We start from the raw sequence: 18,195 nt of genomic DNA on the forward strand, positions 1-18,195 counted from the left end.
TTCAGCTTATATACAGGTACTGCATGGAAAGACGACTTCTAATATATTTTGCATCTACTAGCACACGTGGTACCCATCGGAAAGATAATTTTCTCATGTTCAGTTCAGTTCAGCAATAAGTATATTATGTACCACGGGTATGAGACACCAATATCTTCAATTATGTTCCTAATAGTCAAGTGTGGACCTTGTAACACGAAATCGTAGACTTCGTTTTACATTTTCGTGTCTGGTACGTTACGTTTGTACACGTATGTCGTCTATATTGAAATTCAAGATATCTTCTCACGATATCATATAATAAGGTAGATTTTCCCAATGTATCCCTAACCTAACAATGTAAACTTAACCAAATGTTTTTGAATTTTCATTGGGCTCAACTCTTTTAAACACATTTTACTCGACATTATCCTTCTTGATACTGAGATGTCGAATTCGGGGTTCTAATGTAGGCACATTACAACATAATGGGATACAATGTGACGTGATGATAAATAATTATTTTGATTTATAAATGGATCAAGGATAGAGCAAAAGGAAGCAAAGGTTGCTTCCAATAGCATATAAATTCGTTGGCGGCGTTTTCTTGACATATGTCTTCCTTTAAAAGTTCTACCGACCAATTTACCTATAGGGATTAAGTGTACCCTTGAATTCCGGGGACTAATATACATGCCATTGTTTATATATTGTATATGCTCGATCACATTTCAGCTTTAACGTATTCAGAGGCAACAAAATGCAAAATGGGATCATTTATTGCATACTTATACTTCGCCAACGAGGATATCAAGGTAAGATAATCCCATAATAGTAACTCCTCATACAGTTTCGATAAATTTATGTACACTCTAGAGCAGGTAAACCAGCGCAAATAAACAATTTTATACTACGACAAACAATTGAGAGAAATGATTTATACTTGTGAACAAAATAGCAAAAAAATTTTATCGTGTATGAATAATTTTATTTTCAGTGTGAATTATTATTATTAATTACTATTGTAATCATTTCGTTTGTATTATTATCATTCATTTTGATTAATATCATTATATTTTTATTATAATTTTTTTAACTGATAGTATATTTTTGATAAAACGTCTCATATTATGTAGTAGGATATTCCCAACAAATCGCAATATTGCATTGCAGAAAAAATGAATGATTAGGAAATATTAATAAAAAACTTTTATATATTTTCAAGGCTAACCTAATTTTAAGATAAAAATTTAATGCTGAAAACACTGTCTACTGCTACCACTACGCGAACACTCACTGTAATGGTAAGTGTTGGTGTATCGGTAGTAGTAAACTGTTAGATCAGTATAAATATCACCAACGATTCCAGAAATTCCAACTTGTTAACAATATAATGTACAAGACGCAAAACTAATATTCTAGTACGATAAATAGGTGAGTCGATGTGTATTATTAGTGGACTATAGTTAAATATACTACCATTAAAATGTTTTGTATTTTTAATTTTAATAGTTTAGTAGTCTCAAGGAATACAGTAGATATACATAAATTTTTTATTTCGAAAAGGTCGATTAAAATCGTACATAAGGAATTTCAAGACAAAAAAATGCCAGCAACAAAAATCACGAACTTTAAAGAAGATAATATTTACCACGGAAGACAAAAATGTTAATTTTAGAAAATTGCTTAAATCAATCATTTAGACGGTTATTAACACAAAAGTAAGTCAGAATTCTCCGTAGAATTACAACTAGAAAAAATGACACAAAACCGAGAAAATTTGAAGAGCATTTACATGAATCAAACATCTGAGCTTCAAAATTAGGGTTCTGGGTATAAATATTTTATAGGAATGTTAATGTTATCGGCATCAACTACAAGGGAAACTTAGCATCGTGCTTTTGTAAACGTTATTAGTGTTCACCCGACAATCTAAAAACTAACACAGTGGATGGTAGCTTCCCACAGAACACAGAAATTGTATAAATAAAGACGAACACGTTTTCATCAAAATACATAGTTTTCTCTGGAATATTGTTTCTGTTAAATCGGAGAGCAAAACACAGATTTAGAAGTCCACAACATATTCGATTAGAAATCATAGTACCAGTAATAATAAGTGAATATACGTAAAATAAGTGTCAATGTTTTGATTGATTTTATCTCAGGTTAACACCGCTTTACGAAATATGTAGATCACTTGATGTTACCATAAAACTTTCTTTTAAGATTTAAGGTCAGACAACTGCGTAACTAAAAGACGAAGGGTTGTAAATTTTGTTTTGACTCTTTGGTATTATCACCAACAATAAAAATTAGTATGCAAAATATGGAATACCAAGAAAGTGTTTCATAGTTAAATATTGGGGTTACATTTTTAAAAAGCAGGTAGTTGAATAAAATATTTACAAATGTATTTCTTCGGAAAGGGTTTTTACAGATTTATGACCTAAAAATACCAATAGTGGTCAAATTTTTTGCATAGATTTTAAAGAAAGTTGAACAATCTGCAATTTCATGTTTTAAGAAAAAATTTGAATATATTTCAAGAGTTATAGGTATACCATTGTATAGAGTTTTACTTTTTGGGGCCACAGAGATAAGTTGGTTTTGTATTCAACAATATTTGTACACAGTTTAAAATATTACGCGAATATCATTAATAACGTTACATTATGAAAAAATAAAATATAATGGGACTTAGTAGTAATAGCCAATTATAGCTAAGTTGGGGGCAAATGGGGATAATTCAATCTATAGGCAGTGGACTACTCTATATCCCTTATTAAAGCAAAACGGTATTCAAGCCTAGGAAAATCAGTTAATTGTTTTCATTTTTTATAGAGCTCCAACTTTCCGTTTATTTTTTTCTATGTTAAACGCCGTTCTTATGGCGATAAATATTTCTTAGTTTCCTTATTCCATTTCTTAAACAATGTTATTATAGTTTTCAATTTATAGGCAAATTATTCCCATTTAAAATATTTTAATTTTTTGTTCCACTTTTTTTGGTGCTATTCGTCTGTACAGTTAAATATTCCCTCTTCTTATATATCGGTAATATGATGGTCTCCTTGTATTACTTTGATACTCTTGCATTATTTGGAATCCTTTCATTACATCAAGTAATCATTATTTTCCTCTCAATCACACATATCCATTTTTGAATGAAGAATATTTGTAATATACTTACTCCCAAAACTTAATTTCATTCGTTTTCATAGTAATTTGTCAATTTTCTTCTTATTTAAATGGTTTTTATGCAGTTTTTTCCTTTCTCTGATTGTTATATAGAATATAACCCAGTAATTTCAGTCTTTATACACATTTGTACATTCTCTTACGTTACTTATATTCCAAATTTAATACTAATATTTATTCTGGGCTTGATAATATTTCGATGAGTTTGTTTAAATTTGCAGATTAGTGTATCATTATTTTTTTTCAATATATTGACCTTATTAGAATTGATTTTTAAATCATCAAAAATCATACCTACTAAATTGTTCAGTGTAACATATGTTGCGCATTAAACGTTTTTTATCATCAAAAGACTTAGAACCATATACTGACTGATAAAGTTTGTAAAAACTTACAGATAAAAATATTAAACTGCTAATTTAGATATTAGTGTTTTACCTACTTCGAATAAATCGGTTACCAAGGAAAACTGATCAGTATATTTAACTTTCATTTATTAATACTAATACTAATTGCCTGCGTAAAATGGGAATTGTAAGTATTGATTAATTATGTAGCTATTTAAACAAAATTATGAGTAAAATTTATGAATGCAGTTTTTATTTAATATTAAATCTGTGAAGCTTTAAAGAAATCCATTTAACTGTACATAATGCTATAATTTTAAATACCTGGACCTTTCAAATTATTTGGCATACTTCGATTATATTCACTGTTAAATTTACTTAGTTTGTTAATAAAAAAATGCTTGAATTTATTTTTAGCTAAGTAAACATATAAATTTGATATAGATTTTCATTTCAGTTTACTTACTTTTCGCGTCCTTAATAGAAAATAATAAGATCAACATACATAGTTGGAAATCAAAAGTATTTATTTTGCACATCCATGCTTCAAAGAGGGTTAACAAAAATAAATTGACTGGTTTGTCGCAATTGATTAAGTGTTTATTCATTCATAATCAGAATAAACTCATTAATAATAATGATTCTAATCAGGAGTGAGAAATGAGCCTGCGAACATAAGGCGTGGCAAATACCTTCTTTTATTAAAAATGTAAAAAGTCGATATTTGTACTGCATTATTTAGAGTGGATAAGTACATGTGATTTGATAGTTAACTAAATTAAACGTCATTATAGTACGTATCGTGACTAGATCACAATCAAAATATCGATAAATTTTAGCTCAAATTGTAAAGGATAATATAGCTTTATCGTAAAGAATATTAAAACGAGAAAAAAATTTTAGAGCACATCAAAATGGCTTAATACACTTTCGCTGGTGTCAGATTATACATCAAAACGAAAAAATGCTTATTTCTCTTTGTGCTATCAAAAAATCTGAAAAATCAACGTATGTTAACAGCGTAGCATGAAATCTTCAAAGCTGTAGTTCGGTTTTGCAGCGTCACTGTCAATCACTTTTAATTAAATAAATAAAAGATATAAAGAGAGGTTCTGTTTAATATCTATATATCTAAGTATAAAAATGAACATCAAATCATAATCATAATTTATTTTCTAGTACATTTTATAACAAGCAATAAAATCAAGAGTCCTCTAGTATGTACGATTCTGTAATTCATTCAAAGTTTCTACCAAGTAGTAGGGTATGTAAAAACAATTTTTAAATAAAGCTGTAATTATAGAATAATGGCATTTTTAAATAGTTTAGTGAGCTCAAATAGTCGATATCAACAAAACCAACTTATTCATAACTGTTTAGGACCAGGTTATCAGTAATAACCTGCAGATCTTGCACAAGCTTAATCAACTACGTAATATTGGAAGTTTGTTTCAATAAACAGGTGACAAATAATTAAATCCCTTCGTGATTGTGATTTAAGACAAAGATTAACTCTTGTATCCTATTGAGGTCGAAAAACCATAAATATGCTGAAAATATAGAAAAAGCATCGTGAAATATACTTGCTTATCGAGATAGGGCAGATAAGGAATCTTAGACAGGAGGAACGTGGTGCAAATCAACGCTCGCAGAGTTTATTCCTTTTCATAACAGTCTTAAATAGCTGAACCTCATTACTATATCAAATTTGTAGTAAGCAAAAATGTTAGGACTCGTATACACTTACGTGTGCAAGATAATGCTACCGGTATGGACGGACGTTCTCAGTTGGAAAGGAGTAAGAGTGAATAAGGCCAATCTAAATGATTTATTTTACAAAAAATAGTTGTAAAATTTGTAAAATCAGGTTAATTGAAACAAAAATACTCTTATGAAATGACAAAAATGTGAAATAGAACATTCTGTTTCATATAAAAATTAAATATTAAATTGATTAGTTATTATTAAATATTTCCCCAAAATTCTTAATACATCTATTGTCATTAAAAGGAAGGAAGTATGTGAAATTTCATGTCAATAGGTTGACATTTTGTGTATTAGCCTTTTTCGTACCTCTTCATGCTTTTGAAATTTTTTATATAAACATAATTTGTGGTGTTGTTTTATTATCACTTTTTATCCACCAGATGGAACATTTTTCTCTAGAAGACATACGAGACAATTCGTCGATTTATGAAAATGTGCTAAAAATGTTGTGATGAGTGAAGTATTTACTGAGATTACTATAATTTCGTCTTGAAGCCTATAATAGTAGTTTACGTCCTGCGAGTCCAGTAAAAAACTACTTTCGGGACGTATTACGTACAATTTTTTTTAAACGGGCATTGTTGTATCATAAACACAATCAAATGCATCATTTTAAATATCCATTTTATAATAAATGTCACGTTTTCAACTAAACATCAGAATATGTCAAGTTATTTTATAGTTTTAAATAATACAAAACTCGGTTAGTATAGAAACCAATTGACCACTACTTAGACTAACTATTTTATTCTTTTTTTCATTAAAGATAGGCCGGAAAGTAAATAAAAATGAGTCCGGTAAAAGCTTTTACTGGACTATCACAATAATTTTCTGGCTTGGTCTGACAAAATGAGATTTTCTGGCCTAAAAATGAACCGGAAAGTACTAATTTCTAGCCCGTTTAAAAAAAAATAAATTTAAATAAAATATTTGGATAAAGTGTGTTCCATTGAGATAATAGTGTATCACAAATAAATAATGATTGGAAGGTATTTACGATAATTGTAATTACACTTTTATTAGCGAGTAAGGTAGACAATTTTTTCTAGTTTGGAAAATATTTGTTTAGTTTTCAAATGTTTATTTACATTTACTTTTGATCTATGTCGTCAAAATGCATTGAAAAATCCATTTGTTTATTTACTTTTAAATAATTGATTTGAAAAGGTATAGTTAATCACAATTTTTGTTTATAAAGTTAAATTAAAATTATAATGTTCAAAAGATAAAATCAATAATACAAATTAGTGGCAGATAACTATAATAAAGTAATTCCATTAAAATTATACCCATCTTGGCCTGTAATATTTTGAATGAATTTTGATTAACCATTTAGTTTATACATAAAAGATATATATATATATATATATATATATATATATATATATATATTTAAATATGATTGAGATACAATTCTGAACTTTTTGATATATTCCAAGATGCTTTTTATAAATATTCCATTAGAAAAGATAGATAATTGTTTTTGTTACTCTCTTGAAGTTGAAATGAACGAAAGAGGAATATACATTTCGGAGAAGTCTTATGATCCAAGTACATTTTTTTTATCTTTACCTGCCTCAACTAGAAAGGATTAGTATCAACGATACAATATACCAAAGTTATTTACCTATATATATATTGGCAGGTATCTATTAGATCATTTTAAAAAATACAAGAGTAGATACTTCTAATTCTCTCTTAATTACTTTTGGTAACGTTAAATTAACAATTTGTTGCTACTCCTTAAATATCTACATTTCTCGATCTAACTCATTTGTTTGTTTTTGAAAATCTCCATATTCTACACTACTCCAAACAAATTCATTGTAGTTCATACAAATGCAATCGCTTCATTAAAATTTTCTTTGGTATCAATATGTTAATTCTGTGATTATCCCATTATCGAAACAGTTATCAATTGTTTACTATATTATATTTTATTTGTAGACACTTGTACACTCTTACTCATTTCGTCTGTTATTCTGGTATTCTTTATCGAATCTCTAAGCACCAAAATATCATGATTCTGCTCAGTTTGCCTATTTGGTTTTTGAATATTATAATTAGTTAATAAATGTAGTACCTAGTAAAACTCTTGTCCAAAATAAAAACGTAAGACGCGAATGTAATTGAGATTAGAAATAAATGAAATTTATTTGAAATCGGAGATTTTCACGAGAGCATGGAAAGAAATGCTCGTACTTTTATCCGCTTGGAAGCCTCTCATTTTTTATAAGATCGAAATGCATTGAAATTTTTCGAAGCGAATAATGTGAAAATTTGTCGAACACCACCAATTATAAAGATCGACTTCACGGTATAGAATTTAACTCTGTCTTTGATAATTTTTATCATGGTTCATTCATTAACGTTCTTTATTAACAATACTAAATTATAATCCAAATGTTTTATCCTCATATTAAAAAGCATAAGACTTAATATTTCAAATAGGAAATAGCAAAATATAACGTAATCCGTTACACGATTTACCAAGGCATTCAACGAAAACTATAAGCGTTTCTCGAAACTAAACAATTATGCTGAACAAACTCTTAATAAGTACTACTTACCATGTAGAACAAGCTATTCCTTAGATTTTTTTAAAAAAGCCTTAAACCAATAGCTCTTCAAACTATTTTTTATTGAACTTTAGTGGATAGAATAATTTTTGTGTATACCAGATCCAGTTAATAAAAAGTACTGGTTTGAGTGGAATATAATCTGAAAAAATGGATTTGTGCTACCGTAACAATGTAAAAATAAATATTTGGAGCTCTTCATAGAAATTGTGAGTATGTATGATCTGGAGATTAGAAACGAATAATTAAATACATGTCATCAATTATTTCAACAATATTATTAATTTATTTTTTACTCAGCATACATTTTTAAAAAGAAAACTATCACATATTTAATTTTAAAAAAAATACTGAAACAATTATTTATTTAAATTTGTTGGAAGACAAAAATAAAATGTATGAAAGCTTTCAATTAGATGGGATTTATTTCGCGTAAAGTTGAAACAAAATTTATAAATGATTTTCGATGAAAAAACCTGGACAAACAGCTTCTAAATTTTTAGAATTTCCACGGATTTTTACATAGATATATTTTATTCTGATGCTTATATCGTAAGTATTATATTTGAATTGAAGATATTTCATCTCTATATTATATGGTTAAAAGATCAGAATCATAATTTTACTTGTACATTCGAAAAAATATAATCTATTTTCTCAAATTATAAAGCTTTCTTCATAATAATGAGATGAAGAAGTATTGTTTCCAGTTATTTACACTTTCTCTTTGTTGAACTATAACTATCTATATTAATATTGCATGTCGTTAAAATCAAATAACTGTGAAATTAGTAGAACTTAAGAATTTTTTTAAATAATTTCAATATTTTCATACATTATGGGCTTAATGACGTTATGAACTATGTATTCGCTATCCTCAAAATAATTTAAAAATAAATTTTGTTGCTATGAATAAGTTACGTTACTGTCAAATAATATTTTATTTCTTAACCTAATCCTCTTTTCAATTCTACATACTTAGCCTTAGTTGTTCCAATTTTTTCAAACCATAAAACACAATAATCTTTCAAAAATTCCCCGTATATCTCTGTCATCACCTTTATATTTGTCTTAAATCGCTTTCCATCAAGTCATTTCAAATAATCGGAGAGAACCAGATTAGGTGAATATTACAGAAGAGGCAATAAATTATAAAACAGCTCGGCTAATTTTTTACTTTCCTAAATAATCGATAAGATAAAACTTGGAATCCGGAAATACTGTGGCCATGACGTTATGGGCCGAAAAACGGTTTTTGTTTCCTTGTGAGCACGTTCCTCGGATGAAGACCGTTGTTTCATCCGTACTCTTCCGGCAAACCGCTCTCGTAGAACAAACAATATATTATCTCGCAGTAGACTTTCTCCTAGGAGACTTAAAGCTTTTAATGCTAATTCCATTTATAATTTTTAGATCAATCAGTAGAACTGAGAACAAGTTACCTAATAGTGTTGAACATGACTATTTTCTCACAAGTGATTTAGGTCTGGTATAAGCAATTTGATAAAATACCCACACTTTCATATATATTTCTAATTCCAAGATAACATAACTTATGGTGTAAGTAGTTCAGGTAGTCAATGTTAGAGTAGCTTCTATGAGATTACTATAAGACTTCTCAATTACCCTAAATCTTGTATTGGTTCATTAATATTCGCAGACAGCTATTAAGCTATTATTTTTAGAAGTAACTCTGAATGATTTTATATGTAATCCATTCATTATACCAATATAATGTAGTTCTCCACTTCCAAACAAATTAATAACCCTAGTTCACAAAATCTAACTTTTTGTCTGTTGATGCGATTTTTTTGATTCTTGTCAAATCTTCCTTCAAATTATTTTAAGCAGCTCGAGTTACTTTGTTTTTTATTTTTATCATTTCAGCTTATATATTAATGGATAACAGACGTTTTACTGTGTTGAGATTAGCATCTACAGTTTGTGCGTCATAAGTAGTTCAAAGAGACATTGTTTAAACAATCCAGATCATTTTTGCTATATATGCAGATAATGTAAGAATGCTTTATCAAAATGAGTTAGATGATCTTGTAAGAGATTTAAATTTTTCTAAATAAGCTTCAGAATTTTTAGCATCAAGTCTACAAGAAAAAAAGTTTATTTCCTAGACTAAAATAAGATTTTATCATGAAAGGGATAAAGAATTACGGCGTTGTATTTCCGAAGAAAATAGTAATACCTTTTAATCAGATATGAAAAACTTATTGATAAAGATGGGCTTGAAACAATACGAACCAAATGACTGGCGTTTATTCATTAATAAATCAAAACATAGTATGTATTCTATTACAAAATGGAAATAAATACGATGAGGTACCTATTGCCTACAGTATAAACTTGAAGGAAGAGAATATTTTATCATTGCGCTTGATTGAAATAAAATAAAATTTGTATCGTTTTAAAAATGGTAAACATTCTTCTCGGTCAACAAAGTGTTATGTATCAGGACTTACGCGCTACCAAGTATAGTTGGCCTAAACATCAGACAAGAGTATTAAATTAAAGTTTTATAGAACCCTATGATTAATTCTTTTTAGTAAATACATTTTTTTCTATTTTATACTTAAGTAGCTAACACTCAGAAACTATATTTATATATTTGAAAATGGCATATCCTATGTGGCTACAGGCTACTAACAGGCTAAAATTTCCTCGACAAAAGATGTGTAATGACAATTATCAAATGATTAACTCAATTACAATAAAATACTGCATAAATAAAAACGAAGCTCATCGCTAGATTAAAATATGAAAAATATCCTAAATAATTCTTCTAAATAACATATTTGGTTATCTCATTCAAATCGAATGAAAATATTGAACCTTCAAACGTTTAGTCTTCTCATTTATGTATATATTTACTCTTATTAATCTTCACAATTTTCGTGAAAAAATACGAATGTGAATATATTATAAAAATCAAGCTTTCGTCAATAGCTTGTTTGAAAACAGTATATTCAAATATAGATCACAAATGAAAAATATTAATTATAATTAATTTGGCTTCGCGTACGACTATTGTGACATATACAATTAAAAGACTTTGAGCTTCAAGTGAACTCAATCTATGTGTATAAAGAACAAAAAAATTACGAAAGCAAACTAAACTGTACAGAGAAACAAACTATAACAAGACTGGCGTCTTCAACCCGAACCATAATAATAAACTTTTTTATTCCTAAAACCCCATTAAATCAACGCAATATACATTTCAATATATCGTCTTTTATTACCAATTTTATTAGATATTCCATTCCTCAAAATAACTATTACTTTTTTAATCCCACATAAAAGCTTTAGTTTGACCCTCAGTGCTCTGACTCACTCCCTCCTACTAGGATTTAAACACTCTTTATTAAACTGAACAGCTTTGGGCAACATCGGAAGCTTTTCCGTTGGAGTAGGGGCTAGTGGGGGTGTCGACTTGTCGAACTATCATTGATAGTGGGGGAAATGGACATTGGTGTGGACTACTTTAGATTAGATCTAAGAAGTTTTAGTCAGTTCAGTCTTTCTGTGAACTACGAAAGTGTTAGTTGAGTATTGTAACTAGTGCTTTTACTGCGTGTTTCCGAGGAATGATAAACAACTATAGGATTATTTCCATCTTTTAAGGTAGCTATTTTATTATTATTTTTAATGGAGGTTTTAAATATTGAGTGTTACAAATTTAAAATTCTTACATTTGTATTATATTATTGAAATAAATGACACTGTATGTTTGAAGCTAAATATTACAATATACTTAATTCTAATAGCCACAACAATAATTATATTCCCTTTTTGTATAAAAAATTTATTTAAATATATTTTGAGCAAATTTTAGCTAAGTTTTAGAAATTCGTTTATTCAGATGATATATTTTTATTGTAGTGATTTGAAAATTTTATAATTAATATTATACATAACGTCAAATCCAAATCTTAATTTGGAAACTAACGAAACCAAAGAGGAGGTCACACCGAATTTTAAGTCTTTCACATTTTATCAAAATGCATTTCGTTCGATTGGAAATTGATGTAAATAATAAACATACACGTTACTTTCGATTTCAATTATTTGAAGTATTTATACAAAATCACTCAAAATTGGCTGTAGTGACATTTTGTATTTTAGTGTTGGAGAATGAATTAAATTAATTATATTATACTTGATTAATAATTATTAATGTAGTTTTAGCTCCAAGTATCTTTCAAAAACAAACCAACTCAATCAAAAACTATTATTGTTTTAGGTCATAACTTCATCCATTTGAAATTGAGTGAACTATTTATAGTATTTTTCGTATAAAAACATTTTTAACTAGAAAGGCCCCCCTCATATGTGTATAAATGTTTATTACCAAAAGGTTACCGAAGGTTATCGTCACTTAAAAATATAGGTTATAAATTTATTAATTTAAAAAAAATACGTTTGAACTTTTGGTTTTAATCTCTCGTGTAAACAAAATCTAATATGACTCTTAGGTTCTTATAAAAATATTTAACAAGAAACAATCTTTCTCTTTCTAAATATTTTATTTCTGGTCAGTGATGTTATGTAATTATTTTTTAATGTTGAAAATTTCGTAAGATCTTTTTTGTTTTGCTTTTGCTTTGAGTGACCAAAATTAAATATATTTTTGGTTCTGTAGATATTTTAAGGGGATTTAATGTTAACTTTCAGTTAACAAAAATTTGTTCAATTTTTATTATTGTCATTTCCGGCAATAAGTATTAATTGATCCTAGGGATTATCTGTTTATAAAAATTAATATGTAATTTTGATTTGAATATTATAGAGTGAACTGTATCCATAAGAACGGTTTTTACAATGCCACTAAAATTGGTGTATATAGTTTAACGTAGTTAATTATACAGGGTGCTTTCTAAATGTATTGCTGTGTGATATTACGGAAAACACAATTTAATTCATACTAGATAATCTGTTAGCTAGTTGTTCAAACCCGTAATTTTTATAAATACAGGAATTGGATGAAGCACAACATTTAAATGGGTCATTCTGTGGATTGTATATGTAGTATGTGCCAAAATAAATAATATTCATATAATTAGTTACACTATATTCAATTATATTATTTATCGTGGCAGAAAATTATCAAACAAATAAATTAATTATTTTACAACATGTAATAAAAGATATGTAAATATATCAAATAAAAAATGAAAATGACAATGTTTTTATTCTGTTACAGAATTTGAATTTGACTTGAAATGAGAGGAGGAGCGTCTAACGACATGAGCTCTTCATGTTCCCAAGGGGGACCTCGCTCAATATCTGGACATCAACCCAATACGAACGCTGGACCTTCATCTCCCCAAACAGCATGGCAGTTCCAATCCGCTGTAGTGGTAAGTCTAAACGATTTATCTTCATGTACAATTTTTTTTTATAAAATTTAATAAACCATAATTTTTCTGTGACGACTACCGATAAATTGTTTCACCCCCTTTATTATTATTCAAGTTTATATTTGAATGTTTAAAGTACACGGTTATCGGAAAAGCTGCTAACCCATAGCCTCAGGTATAATTTTAGTTTAATTCGATTCGAGTCATTTTTAACATTTGATGAAATTTATTCTTATCGCTATTTGTCGTAGTTGTTGGCCCTCAGGATCAGATCAGTTGCCTATAATTTAACAGGCGAAAATTATGCTTGGTCTCTATACAAGCCGCGTTGCAGGTAGTTCCATTTTTTGTGACAATCAAGTGATTGTCAAGTAGTTGACCAATCAACATATGCCGTAACACGCGGCTAACAATAATATTTTGTTGTTTCTCAACACTATGCGTATATTAAATGTATGGCACGCATGTATTTATGGTAACTGCGAATAAAATTACATTATTGTCTATTTGTATCAACCTACGAGTATATTTGACGTAGATGTAGAGTTATGTTTTTAAGAAATCAGTTTTCGATGTATATCTCATTTACCGTACCAATTTCAATAATATTCATTATATTCCTAATGCTGCCCTGTATTTCTGCACCAGTCATATATTAGTTTTCCCATAATTTATCGAAATTCCACACAAGTTGTTGAAAGCCTCATCTATTTGTTTTGTTATATTTTGAGCCACTATCAGATGTTGAGACAATATACCAAAGTAGAAAGTTATAGGTTTTTTAAATGTCTGCTCCGTAAAACTTCACCAAATAACAAATTTGTAGTAAATATTTTTTTGGTTTAGCACTGCAGAACACGATTAATGAAAAATGAAATCGTACGACATTTTTTGTTTTCATATATGTTGTAGTCCTAACGTTCATTCAATTACCGTGTCACATTTTGGAAATATTTTTCCATTTGAAAAAAGAGAATGTAAACAAATGGTTTACATTAATTGCCAGATATATTTAGTTTCACGCTTCTCATTTTGATTTTTTTAAGTTCGTAGAACACGTTTGATGTAAAGAATTTTCATCTCTAAGAATTCTCGAGACACTTAAAACCAAATTTTTAATTTTCAAATCATTACGTGCTGATCACCAATTATATGAAACTAAGATATACAAATATTTCCAAAAAGAACATACGTTTTTGAGATAAGTTCCTTTCAATAGTTAGGAATACAAAGATAACTGAATATAATCTATAAATTTAGAATAAGATAGCAAAAAATCAATTTAAATTATAGAACATGAAAAGCTTCCACTATTTCTACTGTTATAAATATTTAAAAGCAACTATCGCAATTTCATAAGGTTATTGTAGTGGTAGTATGCATATAAGGTGCACAAAAATACACAAAAATATCGATACGAAATTATTCTATTGTCATCAGTGTTACGACTTCACAGTTGTCTAGAACTGAATGAGTGGAGTGAGCTTGAAACGTATCTTACTTACTTTTTAATCGGTACATATTCGTTAGTTTTCTATATTTTTCTATTTATTTATTTCTTATTTGATCAAATAACTTTCTTTTCCTGAAAAAATGTCTTTTGTTACAGAAAAAAGAACCCATTGATTCTGATGTTCGAAATGATTCCGGTGTTGCTTCAGGAAGCGATTTCACTTCATCATCCCCCGGAAGTGACCAAAGTGAGCATTTTAATGGATCATATTCACCAGTTTCCGCTTCGACATCTTCAACAGTATGTTCATCTCTTGCTGCCTCGACGTCTTCAGGAGTATATTTACCATTTTCTGCCTCGCCATCTTCAAATGCATATTCTCCATTCGCTGCCTCTACATCTTCAGGCACATATTCTCCATTTGCTGCCTCCACAACATCAAGAGCATATTCATCATTCTCTGAGTCAACAGCTTCAACAACAAATGAACCTTCATCTTTTATGAGGCGTCCGTACGCACGACCAGTCCCAATAGGCTACACAGCTAATAGTTATAGACTAACGCCACCGACTCCTCCTAACTCAGAGCCAGATGTATCTCCCAAAAGCAGTATAAGCAAAATGTCAGAAAATGAAAATCTTCCTAGTACGTCTGGAGAAAATTTACTTGGAGGACAAAATAATAGCGGTGAAGATCCTTTGAAAAAATTGCAAGCCACGTTTGAGCAAAATTCACTTGGCGAATTGTGCGATGATGATACCAAATCAGAATCAGATGAATCCAATGAATCTTATGAACAGGCAATTCGAAAGCCCAAAGTCAATTCCAATGGAAAAATAAAAACTTTCAAGTGTAAGCAGTGCAAATTCGTCGCGTATACAAAAGAACAATTCTGGGAACACACCAGGGTGCATATGAAACCTGACAAAATTCTCAAATGCCCTATCTGTCCTTTTGTGACGGAATACAAACATCATTTGGAATATCACGTCCACAATCATAAGGGTGCTAAACCCTTTAAGTGTTCGCAATGCTCTTATGCATGTGTAAACAAATCTATGCTTAATTCTCATCTCAAATCACATTCTAACATATACCAATATAGTTGTGCTGACTGCAATTATTCTACCAAATATTGCCATTCTCTGAAACTCCATCTTCGAAAATATGTTCATCAACCTGCTGTGGTTCTCAATCCTGATGGTACTCCAAATCCATTGCCTATAATTGATGTATACGGAACCAGAAGGGGACCCAAAATCAAACCAACAACATCTAAACAACCTGAAGTATCGCCTAAGCCTGAACAACTGTTACAATATCCATTCAATCAATTATTACAACCAATTCAATTTCCATATCATGCTCTCCAATTTCTTCCTGGCAACAGTACGGGAACAGTTCCGAATCCTTTATTTTTGCATAATTTGGAAAGGTTTGCCAGGGAACGACTTACCTCAATGTTCTCGACAGAACAACGTTCTTCCAATCTTTCTGAACAACAATCCCCAAATCATTCCGAGCAACGTTCTCCAAATGATTATGAACCAGGGACATTAGCTGGTGTTCTAGACCTTAGTAAACCAGAAGAACCATCTCAAAAGAAGCGCAGAAGAGAGTCTTCATGTAAACATTCAAGTGACGAAAATTCTTCGGAGGAAGAGGATGATGAAACAACTACTACAATGTTCAGTAATGTAGAAGTTGTTGAAAATAAAGAACAAGAAGAAACATCTTCAGAAAAAGCAGAACCAGCTCCCAATGATACCAAAAAGAATAAATATAATTGTCCGTATTGTGAAATAGAGTTTAAAGAAGAAATTTTGTATACAATACACATGGGTTACCACGGTTTTAATAATCCATTTACTTGTAATAAATGTGGTGAGGAATATAATGATAAAGTTAATTTCTATTTGCACATCGGACGCAAAGCTCATTATTAAATAAATGATGCAAGACTGAATTCAAGGTTAGCATTTTATAAGTCATATACTTTAATTTTATTCAAGTTTTCTATGATTTATCTCCTTAACTTCTTTAGCAGGTTTTCTATTTTATTAACTTATCATCTCAAATATTCAATCTTGAATATTAACTTCTTGATGTTATGATCTCCCTCTCAAAATTGTAAATCTTATCTAATAATAACTATGCAGTCAGCAGGCAATAACTAACAGGTGGTTAATCATAGATGATAAATATTTTATACAATTGCTTGTATATTTGTATTGCAAACATTGACATTTCTAAGCATGTTACTATATTGATTTCGACTAGAAATATAACTTATAGTTTTAATAAATAAATCTACTATATGAAAGTCTGTAGGTATTTATTTTGACAGCAGTGGTTAAAGAAAATCACTGACAAAACTATTAGGGAGAAGGGGTTTTCACTGCAGCTTTTGATTTAATTTTATTATGTATAGACATTCATTTAGATCTTGATACATTTTGCATTGAGTCAACGTTTATGAAAACATTTATTTGAAATTAGTTATAATTTATTACATTGTTTTATATTATCTTCTTTAAATCTGAGTTCGCATTTTATTTGATTAATAATAATAGTTCTCCCTTACTAATGGACTGTAAAATAGTAATATAGTGAAACTATTATTATGACATCTGATTATTGCTATTTCTAATATATTCTCACCCCCATGGTAAGCATGGCTTCTCAGATTTAAAAGCGAAAATTGTAAAATGTGGATGCGAAGAATGAAAATGCGGAATCGAAGCATTTCATGGGGAATTATAGTGATTTGTTCAACACCTGGGAAAAATTTTCAAAATTGTTTATTATATATTTTCTCATTATCGAGAGTTTAAAGTACCCAGAACTATTGAAATAGTTTTTTGCTATCGCAAATTTTTGTACTTGACACTGGTCAATATTATTCCATTGATATTGCTATTTAAGAATTTAATATATTTTTGTGTGGTTTTATTAGTTTATTAACAATTGTATATTACAAATGTGTCCCTTTTCTGTTTTTACAAATTATTAGATTATGAACATTTACTTTCAAAAATTCCATACAACATATACTTAGTGATTTTCTAGCTGAAATGCAAACCTTGACGAACTGTAAGCAAACTCTAGTCAAACATTTTATTTTGTAGGTGCAATTTTTTTTTGTTATCAATATTCCGAAATTTACGCGTTTTTTATAGCCATATAAATAGTGTATTGTATATATTTTTATTCAACCCTATATATATATATATATATATATATATAAATTATAAAAACGGGACCATAATTGAGACTGACGTAGATTAAATTTGTAGTGTTTTTTAACGCTAGTATTATTCAAAGAGCAATTGCATCAAAATTCTGTATTATATATGGTAGTATTAGAAGTAAATAATGTTCATAATGGATGGGAAATAAATTATGTTTTTTAAAAGATTTTTTTTTATCGCCCATTAAAACTCTTAACAATCTTCTCTGGTCGATTTCAGTCTTTATTAGCAATTTAACTCTTGTG

The 18,195-nt window shown here is 29.0% G+C and overlaps 1 protein-coding gene across 3 annotated transcripts; it reads left to right on the forward strand.

The window, feature by feature from the left end:
• The first annotated feature begins 1,307 nt into the window (after positions 1 to 1,307).
• LOC130450851 (protein hunchback) lies at positions 1,308 to 17,860 on the forward strand. Of its 3 annotated transcripts, none has more exons than XM_056789517.1 (3): positions 1,308 to 1,413; positions 13,089 to 13,245; positions 14,855 to 17,860. In XM_056789517.1, exons 2-3 carry the CDS (start codon positions 13,108 to 13,110, stop codon positions 16,643 to 16,645), a joined length of 1,929 nt encoding a protein of 642 aa, XP_056645495.1. In that variant the 5' UTR covers positions 1,308 to 1,413; positions 13,089 to 13,107; the 3' UTR covers positions 16,646 to 17,860. The 3 variants fall into 3 exon arrangements, with proteins under 3 accessions (XP_056645495.1, XP_056645494.1, XP_056645493.1); XM_056789516.1 differs by lacking the exon at positions 1,308 to 1,413 and adding an exon at positions 3,632 to 3,714; XM_056789515.1 differs by lacking the exon at positions 1,308 to 1,413 and adding an exon at positions 11,402 to 11,509.
• The last annotated feature ends 335 nt before the right edge of the window (positions 17,861 to 18,195 follow it).

Source organism: Diorhabda sublineata, chromosome X, assembly GCF_026230105.1.
Source record: "Diorhabda sublineata isolate icDioSubl1.1 chromosome X, icDioSubl1.1, whole genome shotgun sequence".
NCBI lineage: Eukaryota > Metazoa > Arthropoda > Insecta > Coleoptera > Chrysomelidae > Diorhabda > Diorhabda sublineata.